Source organism: Melopsittacus undulatus, chromosome 4, assembly GCF_012275295.1.
Source record: "Melopsittacus undulatus isolate bMelUnd1 chromosome 4, bMelUnd1.mat.Z, whole genome shotgun sequence".
NCBI lineage: Eukaryota > Metazoa > Chordata > Aves > Psittaciformes > Psittaculidae > Melopsittacus > Melopsittacus undulatus.
Window position 1 is genome coordinate 79,064,414 of NC_047530.1, and position 13,200 is coordinate 79,077,613.

Consider the following 13,200-nt stretch of genomic DNA (forward strand, 5'->3'; position numbering starts at 1 on the left):
CAGGTATGTTCTTGTTCTTGGCAGTTAAGCTATAACCCAGAATAGAACAGGTAGCAAAAACACATTATTTAAAATCAGAGACCCTTTTCCATCAAGAAGATGAATGTCTGACAGGAATTTATTTCAACTAGTTTCTATAAGACTTGAGGTTGCCAGCTGCAGAAACTGTGCCAAGGGTGAAAAGTGTGCCATGAGGAAGACCGCTGCCCACAACCATCCGACGGCAGTGCACAAGCACCAAAAGGGAGGAGACTTACGATAAGTACCTAAACTCATTATCATATCCCCACTGAACTTTCGGGAACCTAATGAATATGTATGTTTGTGTATAATAAATATCCAGCTTGTTGAGCTCTTCGTGTGCGAGTTAGGAGGAACAATCCCCCTCGCACCTGGTGCTACAATAAACATACCTGCTTTATAACTCTTTCTGTCTGTTCTGTAAGGAAACAGGACGCCCTCCATGCTCCCTGCTGAGTCAGGCTGTGTGAGGGACATTGACGAGGATAGTGCAGCATTCACAGCACAACCATAGCAGGGACATGGCCTGCAAAGGCAGACAGCCTCTTTAGAATCATGAGGCAGCTCGTGCCCAGGCAGCCACGAAGGCCAACGGCATCCTGGCCTGTATCAGCAATAGTGTGTCCAGGAGGGCCAGGACAGCGATCACACTCCTGTACTCAGTATGACAAACACATAAATGTATCGGCTTTCACAAATCATAGGTGTTGCTATGTGGATATAACTGAGTTCACAATGATGGAAACAAAGCTCTCTAGTCACAAGATGAGACAAGTTGAAAATGGCCAGAACTCTTGAGCAAAATGGAGTCACATAGCAAAAGAATGTGTAAAGGTAAAAGGGGGGGTCAGACTTGATATGAGGAAAGCTAGTGCCTGGAAAACATAGGGTTAAAGTACTTTTAGCTTAACTTAGATCGAAGATAAAGAACACTGTTTGTATTGCAAGTCTGTGGTGAGATAACAGGATTTAGTGGCCCCACTAAAAATGAGTGAATTATTTCTTCCCATCCTTCTACTTATCAGTGCCTCCTGAACATCTGCTAGCTTTGGATACTCCTTGTCTATACGTCCAGTTTCGCTTGCAATAAATTTTGTAGAAAGGTCATACTGTTCTAAAACTATCAGAAAGTTGCAGATATGTCTGGTTTCAACTAGTTTTGTGATTACGGGGGCATCCAACTGTGCAAGAGGTGAAAAGTACACTGTGAGAAAGACTGTTTATCCAGAAGACACCTGCCCACATGAGGAAGGCTGCTTGCTTCATCCTCAAGACCCCTGCCCACGACCACTGGAGAGCAGTGTGCAGGCACCAAGAGGAGGAAACTTATGATAATAAGTTCCTAGAGCTAGTTATAATATTCCTGCCTATACATGGGAATTATGAATATGTATATGGCTAATGCAATACTGAAAGTATATAAACCTGTAACAAGTGCTAATCAGAGCACCTCTGGCTACAGTCACATGCCCAGTGCTGTTGCTTTTGCTTTATTGACTTTGTCCCTCAATAAAACCCTGTTATCTCGATTAGAGGATGTGGAGATTGATGAAAAGGACTCTGGCGGAGTATAAGCCAAAGACCTCTATTGCTTCACTAACAGGCTTTTTATATTATCGTTCTACGAGCATGTGCCATCAGAAACACTCTGATAGGTACTGCCTTGTGTTCACGTGCTTCTACTGCAATACTGATTGGTTCAATGCTACTGTCCACGCGCTCCTTCAATCGCCAGCCAAGTTCCTTCCCTCCACCACAAGCCCCCTCTTCTCCTGCCCTCCTCTACTTAAAGGACACAACCAGCTCATCAAGGTTAAACTCGCTCTGGCCCTTGTACTGTCCCACAAGAGGTGTGAGCTTGTATTTCACACTCAGCCCAGGTGAGACTGCACCTCTAATCTTGTGTTCAGTTCTGGGCCCATCACTACATGGAGGACATTGAGGTGATGGAGTGGGTCCAGAGAAGGGTGACAAAGGTGGTGAAGGGTCTGGAGAATAAGTACATTTCACAGTAATGAGGCCAGGATGATTTCTTTCAGGTGCTCTGATGATAACATTTTGGGAAGCATGCTGCACTGGAGCTTTTTCTGAAACAGATCTGTGACTGTGTATTCTGGGAACTACTGAAGTAGATACTGTCAAACATCTGAAGGCCAAAAAATACCCAGTCTCGACCTGGAAAGCTTTTCACTGTTGTATTTTGTGAAACCTGGAGTTTAATTAGAACTAGGTCACTGGATAATGACAACTGAAAAACCTACAGAGGTACAGAAAAAGAGACAAATCAATGTAAACAATATACAGAAATTATTTTACCCCTTAAGATGCAGCATGTAGAAAATGTGTCACAGTAATCCTGCTCACTGGGTAAGCTTTGTATACACATACCATGCTTCTGCATGTTTCTTAAGGAAGTAACCATCAGAACACTACAGCTTTTCTGCCAGGGTGGTATTTTTTTGTATATGTTTTCTTTGTGGTACAGAACAGATTTAAGAACAGTGGATGTTGTGAAATTAAACTATAAATCTTTTGTAGATGATCAAAAAATGCCTGTTATGCATGTGCACACAGAGGAACTGCTTGTTGGTTGGTTGCTGGTTAGCTATCAAGTAATTTTGGAAAATCAAATGTAACAGATCATTTGGGGTTGAAGCAGTCCATTTTGCAGCCAGCTCCTAGCGTGCCTTCCACCTCTATTGCAGCTGTGTCTGAAAAAATCTCACAACAGTCAGCATGGTGTATTATCTTCAATCCTTAGCCTAATTCATCTTCTCAGTTAACCGGGGCATGGGAACTGAACTAAGAATAAACCTCACTGTTAATCATTATCCACAGCAGCACAATTTATTTTTATAATTTATACCAGTTTTAAAAGCATACAACTATCAGCAACATACAGATTTTTCTATTTGGCTCTTTGGTATTTACAGCACTAGTCTTATCTGACAGTTACGTTTCTCTTCAGAAATATACAAACAGTTCATTACAGTTGCATGCATCCCATAGAACGACCAGGCTCATGTGCTTTACCAGTGAGACCGAAAAATGAAAAAAGCCACAAACACAAATGTGTTTGTGCCCTGGACCAAATTTTACTGTTAAATTATCTCTTCAGCAAGATCCATTTTCAACATGACAGATTTTGACAAACGGCAAACATTCCAAAACAGCAAGGAGTTACAAACAGGATAAAAACCCCCTTGTTATTAAGGGGCTGGCAAACAGAGTCAGGTCTAAACTACAGCCCTGTCAGCCTCAGCACACAAGGCAGACATTTAACTAAGAGGAGGCTCATAGACATTTTAATAAGAACATGATTGCCTACATTTTCAAGTCAGCTGAGGAGCAACTTAATTTACACTGGATCTTGCATCTGAAGTTTCCAGATATGAACAGTGACCTTGGTTGCAGGTTCCAGAATAAGAGACATTAAAGGGACCTAATTTTCAGAATGTTCTGTTAGGCCATTTTAAAGGTTCTGGTCTACACCCAAGAAATAAAGCTTCCAAAATGAAGTCCCATTGACATTGTGCACTTTATGTTTATGCTTGCTGACATTACTAGCCCAAAATACCCAAATCCAAAACATTTTAAATGTGAATAGGAGCTGGACATCAAAGAGAGGCAGCACATCAGCCTTTGTGAAGACTGAGCTGTAGAAACATTGAAAGGATTTTAAGTAAGTCCTTTCTCAGCTGGAAATTCATAAAAATTCCAGCTATGATAATTTTTTATCACCTGCAGCTTAAAAGTGGTTTGATCAGTTTTCTCCAAAGCTTCATATAAACATTCTTTCCCCCAGGGCTAAATACAGGAAATTATAGCCTGCACCAGTTTTCTAGGGAAAAAGTACCCTGCATCTAAAATAGCTACTTATAAAAGAAGTTAGTTACTATATTAATTAAGATTCCCTTTCAGACATCCAAACAATTTAGGACAAGATCAACTCAGAACAAGTCAACTGTAAAGTTTTAAGGCACAAATGAGTGTTCTAGCATGATAATATAGCTATTTATTCCCCCTTGAGAAGAAAATTGCTTGCTTTACTAGATAGGAAATGAGCATGGAGCTGCTTGAATAACCCAAGAGAAGAAAGGTCTTACTGTGAAAGGCATGTTGCATATTGAAGAATCTTGATTCATTAAGCTAAACAATTCTTCTCATGCTTTGACAAAACCGCACTCATGTCTACATAGGACCTGGATCCTGAATCATAATGTGTGTTCTGCAGAGGACGAGGATGATTGCAGATCGGAACACCCAAACAGAAGTCTTCAGTACACTGCAGGGCTAGATTGATTTCCTCGTAAGTGTTCTGCTACTCTTCTTTGCATGTCATCTTCTAAGTGTGTCTGAGTCATAGAAAAGTAACTCAGATTACAACAAGTTAAATTTGCTCAGGGAGATGTCTCAGATAAGGTGCAAGATGCCCATTACCAAGGTTTCACTTCATCCAGTCCTACTGAAACATGACGTAGTTTGGCAGTCATATGGAAGCTACAAATAGGTTCTCAGGTATGCCTCTGATCTACCTCAGGTCTATGTAGTTTTGAGTGTTCCCAGAGTATGACGCATAAATGTCTTTTCTGAATTTTGATTTACCATTTTCACTGTAGTATCACAGACAGCATTGAATGTTCACAATGCAGGGATGCATTTTACACAGTAATATAACTGTATTAATTAAAAACTGAAATAAATAGCAGCCCTTGGTGTAGTAGGTAATAGTTGGATTTGTTCAGCTTTTCTGGTTATTCTTCCAGTGCTTTTTCCTCAGCTTTACAGGTTAGATATGCTCCCAACAAAATTAAATGCATAAGATTACTGCAGTTTAAGTTCCCACTTAATTCTTTTTGCCACTACTCCCTTTAAAAATGGCTGTAACATTCAACCACTAAAGTACCAAAGATTGATTGAGAACAGTTACACTAGTTTTACATATGTCTATTTCATGCCATAAAGCACGTTTATTTGCTTTCTAGAACATTATCCAAATCTATGGAACAAATCTTGTTGCAGGGTTTTTGTACAGTTCCTAAAGCTTGCGTGTTACAAGGAACCAGAAGGGGCAGAAGTGTAAAAGCCAGGAAGGAACAAATGGCCTTGGTTAGGTGAGCTTACGCCATGTTCGCTTACTAAAGACAGTGTGAAATGGCACAAAATCAGGAATGAGTAAGACTGCAAAGCAGAAATATTTGGATTCTGTGCCCTCTGTAGACATCAGAGGCCTTTGATGCTTCCAAAGTCATCTCAAAAAAAAAGTCACTGCTACCATTTAACATGAAAGAAAATGTACTCAGAAAGGGTGACCTGCCTGTAGTAATTGTAGGTACCAGATTCAGGATTAGACTACAACTGGTTTATTATGTTCTATTTGTAGAGCAGTTCACACATTTACAACTTACTTGATAAGAGTTCAGTATTTGCTGGGCCTTGCTCCTCATCAGTGGATCCCTCTCCTCTTTCTGTTTGGATTGCTTGTGTTCTCCACGCTTACCTCTCTCATTACACTTTCTTCTCTTTGGTTATCACAGATTAAGTTTACGAAATTAAGCAAGTCATGCAGCATCCTTAGGAAATGATTTTATTTGATGTTGGATTTAGTTATTGGATTATTCAAAATATATGGAAGCTCTCAGCTATTGTTTGCTCTTTTACATCTGTGAAAACTCCTGTCCCCAAATGTGTTAGCCATAGGAGGCAGTTACCTCTCTGGGTTGAGACACCTGTCAGTACAGACCTTTAATCTGTTAACCGCTTTTACGGGGTTAAAACTGTAATCTTAAACTAGCACAGGAAAGCAGGAGGCAGTGACAGACCCTCTGTGTGAGCTGTGTTATCTTTATGCTGTTCTGAGGAGAGAATACTGTAATCTGCTTAAGATGGGTTCTTACCATCTTCAGCTCTGGGTGTAGTAAATGACAGCAATTCAATCTGAGGAGGAAATATATCCCCTTATTCAAGCAATATATTTAGTCAAGTAGTAGCATAAGAACTCAAATGCCGAGAAGCACCATCCTTTTACAAGAGTAGACAGGGATAAGTAGATTTGTCTTTTAGTTAGGGGCTTAAATCTGAACAACTTCCCCTCTGTTCTAAGGGAGTGTGAGTTTACCTTTAGTCTTGTAAATACCTGCTGGTACAGCATTTTAGTGTGAGGTGTCCCTGCCCATGGCAGGGGGGTTGGAACTAGATGATCTTAAGGTCCTTTCCAACCCTAACTATTGTATGATTCTATGATTTATTATGCTACATTATTCACAGACAGGCCAGTTTTCGTCCAAGTACTTTGATTCATGAAATGAAATAAGAATTGAGCATGCATAGGACTGACTGTTCTTGCCACTTCATGTTTGGTTGTTCAGGGACAAGATTTTTTGTATAAAAGATGAAAATTCATGCTGGTTTAGGCACCTACATTCTTTACTTTTCCTCTGTAAAATATGTTTTTAAACACAGTATTTACCCTAAGTTTCCACTTACAGAAGTAACAAATGCATCTTTTATAGAGCAACAGCTTTAAGAAGAGAAGTAGTTGCTCATCTACATAGCAAATCTGTGCCTGTGCTAAAAGTAAAAAACCAGGAGCAGTCCCTTATGATGTCTTATCAATTCCTCCCACTTTTTATTCATACAGGGAAATGATGAGCAGGATAACGTAAATGAATGCATCAAGAAAAGGAACAGCAATAGTGGTTCTTTGAGAAGTTCTAGTATTTGTGTTGGTTTTAAATTGTTATCTCACATTTGAAGGGATATAAACCATTAACATGCGTCCTTCCCGCTTCAGAAGGCTCCCAGAACATTAAACAAGTGCACTGGAAAAGTTTGTGTTTGTAAACATTTATTTTTTTTTGAACTGGAAAAGGCTTGCATCAGCACACATTGTACAGCCTTGCAAATTACACAAATTGAAAAAAGTTTGTTTCATTTATGTGCAATGAATCTTTAATGTCCAGTGAGCATCTGCAAATGATGAAAACTTAAACCATTAAAAGGGTTTCCAGCACTTATCAAACACAGTTATCTTAGCATGAAGAGAAAGATATCCATAATGGTGGGAACACAAAGTGCAAACATTTTGTCACTTGTGAAGATACATTTTAGTTTCTTCACACTTTTGCTAAAAAGAAGAAATATTAAAATGTGATTCAGTGAATATTCTTTTTAACCTATTCATATTCCCCTTTAAATAATTATTAAATATGCTGGATCAGAAGTGAATAATTCGAGGGTACAACCTACTTGGAATTTCTTTTCACATTGCTTGAATGAATCTCAAAAGAAAATGACCATCTATGGAGTTAGTTGCTAAAATTACATATATATCTTTTTTCTTGGGGTGGGGTGAGGGGGACCCCGAACAAAACCACAAGGGACAAAGAACAGGTTAACTTGGAAGATTTGGGATAATTTGCTAGAAAAATGAGTGTAAGTCCTTCAAAATGGTTCTCTTTTCCCCTCCACCAATCCTCAGGTTCCTGCCTTGGAATGGGCAGCTGTGTGCCAGTGGGAAAAGGGATTATAAAATACAAATCTGAATATGGATTTTTATGAATGTTTGCTGTACAATAGAACTTTGGATCTGATACAAGAATTCAAAAATATAAAACAAAACTACTATAAAAGTAGGGGGCATTTCAACAGCCTTCCTTGTAGAAAGCTGCCTGTCTCCAAATTCATTCTTTGCTATTGTTTGGAATTAACTCCGTATTTTTTTTTCTTCATCTTGCTGGATCAGTGGGTTATTTATTCTTTAATGGCTAATGTCATATGACAGAACATCCCAGGAGTCTCTATGAAGAGAACAGAAGCCCCATGACATCGAGCCAATCAATGGAGAGGAGGACATGGATGTAGTAAAGGCTGAGTGTCCACTGATGTAACTGCTACTGAGAACTAGCCCTTTCCAGAACATGAGAGTCGTAGTGCTTCTTGCTTGTTCTCAGCCTGAACTTATTCACTGAGGTACTACTTTGTTTCTTCAATGCATTCTGAGCAGCTGACATTGTAGGGAACGTAGCCAGAACCGTGTATGTGGAAGCCAAGTCACTAGATTTGGATGACTCTGCATTCACACTACTGTCTCCGCTGCCACAGTAACGACGATGGTGCTGCTGCTGTTGCTGCTGCGCTTGTAGACACTGCGAATCCCTTAGCCACCGAATCTTGGCACCAACTTTAAAAAGTTCTCCAAATAGTTTTTCTGCTTCCGTACGAGTTATGCCTTCTGGCAGTTCAGTAATTTCTAGAACTTTTCCCACAACTGAAACAGGAAAAATATTCAATCTAAATTGGTCATTGTACTTAATGATACAACAAACAATGGAAAATGAGTTATTTCATACTTGTATCTCCAGATGGCTGATAAAAATACACAGACATTCCAGTTCTGGTATTCTGGAGAGCCGTTTGCTTTCACATTTAGCACTGCTTACAGTTACAAGCATACAAATAAAAGCTGAGACTACAAAGAAGGCCCTCAAAATAAAGGGAGTGGAAAAATAAAATGATCACCTAGTTTTGCGGCAGGTTTGGAAACTCACTACAGCATCTCACTGGATTTGCCTGTTAATGCTTCACACATCACCCCCCATGCTAACAAACTAGTCTGTCTGCTCTCAAAAAATCCTCTCCCATCAGTTGTTACAAAATGCCGATTTATCTGTAACTTTCTGCAGTGTTGACAATAGGTAACGCTTGCAACACAATTATTTCCAGTAAAGATATGAAGGTAGATGAAGTCAGGTTTATTTGGATGACATCTTTACCAACTCCAAGGAGCTAATCTGTAGATTTCCCAATACATCCTCCAAATCCATATGCTTATTTGTATTAGAAGGAAAGAAAGAAAAAAGGAAAAAGTGAGAAAATGAAAAAGAAGAAAAAAAAGGAAAAGCAAAAATAAAGGAAAAAAAAACAGGCACAAACTATTTTGTGGTTTATGTTTGATTTTATATCTCAGGCAAGTAAAAGGAAGCAGGGGTATGTATATTTAACTACTTAACGTAACAAAATAGAACTTACATCCAGTAAACTGACCAACTTGCTTTTCATTTTAGTACTGTCCAATCCTGATCTTCTCTGGTCTTTCACCAAGCTTCATAACTACACCTTTCTCATTTAACCTCCCTCTTCCCCTCTCTCCAAATCAAGTCTTCCTCTCCAGCCTTATGTTTCCAGTGTTTGTCATGTCCATGTCTGTGCAATTACTCTTCATTCTGTCCCTTTTCTCACCTGTGCTTTTCTTGTTACATTCCCAGCCCATCACCATAATCCATTTTTCTGGAGAACTGTGTCAATCAGAATTCTATACCTGGTTCTCCTGCACCAAGATCTGTTGACGCAGCCTTCTTTGCTGGTTTCTTTCCCCTGTTTCCATGTCTGTTTCCAGGCTGACACTGGAAAGACTGACATAAATGATATATGTTAATGACAAAGCACCAGGTTAGCTCAGTGAAAAACAGTGCAGAGGAATTTCTGGAAAAGAACCTGTGCTACTGTGGTACAGGAAAGATTTTAATAACCAGTTTTAGGCTTGGAGTTTAGCAATCCTGCAGTGAGGTACATTCAATCCTTGGCTTTAGAAGAAAGGAAGGAAATGCAGGAGGAAAAAAAATCACCATAAATCTTCTTGGAAGAATGCACCTTCCCCTCCTCTCCCACCCCAGTCCATCACACCTCCTGATCTTGGGTACGACTGAGCAAGGTAGAGGTGGGGAGTCTGTCTGTCCCAAAAGTTAAGGAGATGGCAAAACTTTTTAGTTTTGCAAACACTATTATTTTAGGTTTTTCTTGTAAGAAACAAACACATTCTTTGCTTAGGAATACTTAGGTACATGTTTGGGGTTTTTTTTGTTTTGTTGCTACTCAAATGAAAGAAAATCCAAATGTTCTCTCTGTGATTTGTGGAACTGCTGGCAAAGTGCAGTTATAATCCATCTAAATAATCCATAACCCACGCTGTGCCTAAAGCTAAATTTCAGGAAAACGTTTCTCACTTTTTTTTAATATAATGCAAGCAAGAAGAATGGGAAGTATCAACACTAAACAGAACCATTATTGGAAAACAAGCACTTTCCACTCAATTACTCTGCTAATGCAATAATGTATTTCCCATTCATAGTGGTTATAATGGCAGTCCTGATCCCCACCCCCCACTTCAGTGTTGCCAGGAGATCGTTCTCTGTAATACCTGTTCACTTGTTACTTGTCCTCGTAATAAAGATGGTGGATTGTATTGCAGGGGTTGGCCAAGCAATGGGTATCGGGCATCTCCTTAAAGAGAAAGATAATTAGAAGGGTATTTTTGATGCATGCAATTTTCCTCCAAGTTCCTCTTACGACATAGATCTTACACATAAGAGAAAGCAGAATAATTATGCACAAAATAGAGTATTTGGCTAGGCTAAAAAACAAGGTTTGACGTGATTAAATATGACTGTCACATCCTGTTCAGAAGATGAAAAGGCACAAGCTTGCTAGAATGTAGGGATTACACTGAAAAACACACTAAAATTTTTTCTTCATTGTCATCTTATCTAAATCCTCTCATTTAAAAATGAGCTTAGTAAGGCTAAAGCTACTCTCAGTATACTAATTTAATAATTTTCATGGTTATATTAGAGCCAGGTGCATCTTGACATTCCTGTTTGCTCCAATGATTGACATGAACAACAGAATAGAAGCTTTTAGTAGTCACAGAAGATTCAGAAAGTTGAGAGGTATGCTTTACAGCAGCCAGCCTGGAAGATTTACATCATTGGAATACAACGATAAAGACTACAAAGCAGATAGACAAGGGCAGATGAATTAAGGTTTTCTTTGTGAATAAGCAAGAAATACATAACTTTCACTAAGTTTTGCTTTGAAGTAAATGTTTCTGTAAAACAGTCCCATTAATTTTGAGCTTTGGAACTACACAAGGAAGTGTTTGCCCTTGACGAAGTTTTTTGTTATCACCTATCACATCTCAATGAAAACTCCCCATTTTCTGGTCTTCTCTTAACATGGCAGCAGAGGACTGAAATTCTACAGGGAATTTTTTCTGTCTTTGGGTGGGTACTATCTGAAATACTAACTGAAGCAGCAACAGTACTGACTAGAGACTCTAGTTCATCATGCTGGTTATTCTACAGAGGAATGAATTCTCGCTTATGCAGTGGCTTGACGCAATACAGCATCAACCAGTATGTGAGTCTGGCAGAACATTCAATCTCAACATCACATTTCTGTATCACTTCCCCCAAAAGATACTATGTTCACCTAATTTATTAAGGTCAGCTAGTCAAATAATAGCTTTCTAATAGTGCGTTGTTCTTGATTTATGGTTAAAACTTAAAGCTAAATAATATCAAAACTTTATTCAGTTTTCATGCTGAAATCAGAATTTCACTTAAGAGAAAGCTAGTGGGTTATAAAAGCTCTCATAATAACAAGATGATCAAAAGCTGTTGAAAATACAGGGAATGGTATCTGTGTACATAGAGAAGGTGAGATTTCACATAATGCTTTAATGGATAATTGTGATGATCCTGCTCCAATAGTATTAGTACCAAAGTAAGCCATGGTTTATCAGAAAATCCTCATATAACCTATATTTGAAAACATTAAAGTCAAAACAAAACAAACTCAACAACAAAACAAACATACACACATTTTTAGTTAAGTAAAAATATACCTTGTCCAGGGACAAAAGGTCTAGAAAACTGGGGCACAATAGAAAGGGGTGTTAATGTGGGACGGATGTTCTTCATGTTTGACAGCTGAACTGGTGCTGGTGATTGGGCCGGTGAGGTGACAGGACTACCTAGTTGAGGACTATGCTGCAACTAGAATAAACAGCAAGTTAGTGTTTTAAACAATCTAAACACCTACAGCACTCAGTGACTGAAGTCACATTAAAATCGGTAATAGTTAAAATCTTAAGTATTATCAGAGAAGATATTTTATTCCCCTAAAAGAACTTTCAGGAAAATATTCAAATGTTCAAACTTAAAATGGGAAGTTTAGATTGGATATAAGGAAGAAATTCTTTACTGTAAGGGTGGTGAGGTACTGGAACGGGCTGCCCAAGGAATTTGTAAATGCTCCATCCCTGGCGGTGCTCAAGGCTATTTTGGACAGTGCTTTGGGTGACATGGTTTAGTGTGAGGTGTCCCTGCCCATGGCAGGGGGGTTGAAACTAGATTATCTTAAGGTCCTTTCCAACCTTAACTATTCTATGATTCTAAAATATGCAAATTTTAAGTCATCCTGGAAAACAAAACCAAACCATCATACCTGTGCAGCACTGTCTAAAGTGCTAAGTTCTGTGGACTTCTGCCCCCTTTGATGATCACAGTAGTATTTGTTCTGTTTCCATGGTGGAGGTGAATGGTTTCGAGGCTGAGGATTGTTAGGTATGTTTAGCTGCATCATTACTACTCCTCCACCTGGTGGTGGTGCTACTGGCACAAAGACAAGAAATAAGCAGTGTACAGTTAGTTCATACTTTTCAACTGTAATTTTGGCAGAACAGATGTGAATTTAAAAAAGCGAAATAACATGAAACCAATGAAACTCATTATTGAGACTTTTTTTTAAAGAAATTATTCCATTTAATAGTAATTAGAAGTATTTAACATTAACTGTAGCTGCTGCCAGAGCAATGAGTGGAAGAACACGTGATATTAAGCATAAATATTCTTTATTTAAAAATAAAAGTCACCTAATTAATTTTACATGATGTACAGCAACATTGACTCAAACTGTTTTCTCCGATTGGATGGCACACATTGGAAAGACACGGAATCAATCTGTAGTCTGAGGCCAAACTTCCGTCAGTTACAAGTTTATATAGGAACATTTTTCTGGGCAGAGACTGCAAATAGATCCCCACATTCTGTACCACTGAGAGTCTTGTGGCTACAGAAACACCAAAGTCATGGGAGAACACCTAAACAGCCAATGCTGTTCTGTAACTTTTCACACGAGGGGTTGTGATGAGAGGCTGCCTGAGAGGAGCTGTCTTCCCACTTTGACCTGGTGCTGTGTTAGGTAATCTATATAACATCCTATTTACTTGTAAATGGTTGTTAGCAATTTCCTTCTCTGCTCTACCCACTATTTACAGCATTTCTTGGAAACCACGATTAAACACATGCTTTAAATATCATTTAATCATCCACCTTTACA

The 13,200-nt window shown here is 38.9% G+C and overlaps 1 protein-coding gene across 5 annotated transcripts in view; it reads right to left on the reverse strand.

Moving 5' to 3' along the window:
• Positions 1-6,851: 6,851 nt before the first annotated feature.
• R3HDM1 (R3H domain containing 1) overlaps positions 6,852-13,200 on the reverse strand; it is a 94,318-nt gene continuing 87,969 nt past the window's right edge. For 2 of the 5 annotated variants that reach the window (XM_034061565.1, XM_034061562.1), the window contains 5 exons: positions 12,307-12,473; positions 11,705-11,855; positions 10,220-10,302; positions 9,341-9,434; positions 6,852-8,290 (listed from right to left, as the gene is read on the reverse strand). In XM_034061565.1, the coding sequence (XP_033917456.1) occupies positions 7,914-8,290; positions 9,341-9,434; positions 10,220-10,302; positions 11,705-11,855; positions 12,307-12,473 (872 nt within the window). In that variant the 3' untranslated portion in view covers positions 6,852-7,913. Of the gene's footprint in view, positions 8,291-9,261; positions 9,435-10,219; positions 10,303-11,704; positions 11,856-12,306; positions 12,474-13,200 lie in introns of all 5 variants that reach the window. The other 3 variants (XM_034061566.1, XM_034061564.1, XR_004549535.1) reach the window with 2 other exon arrangements.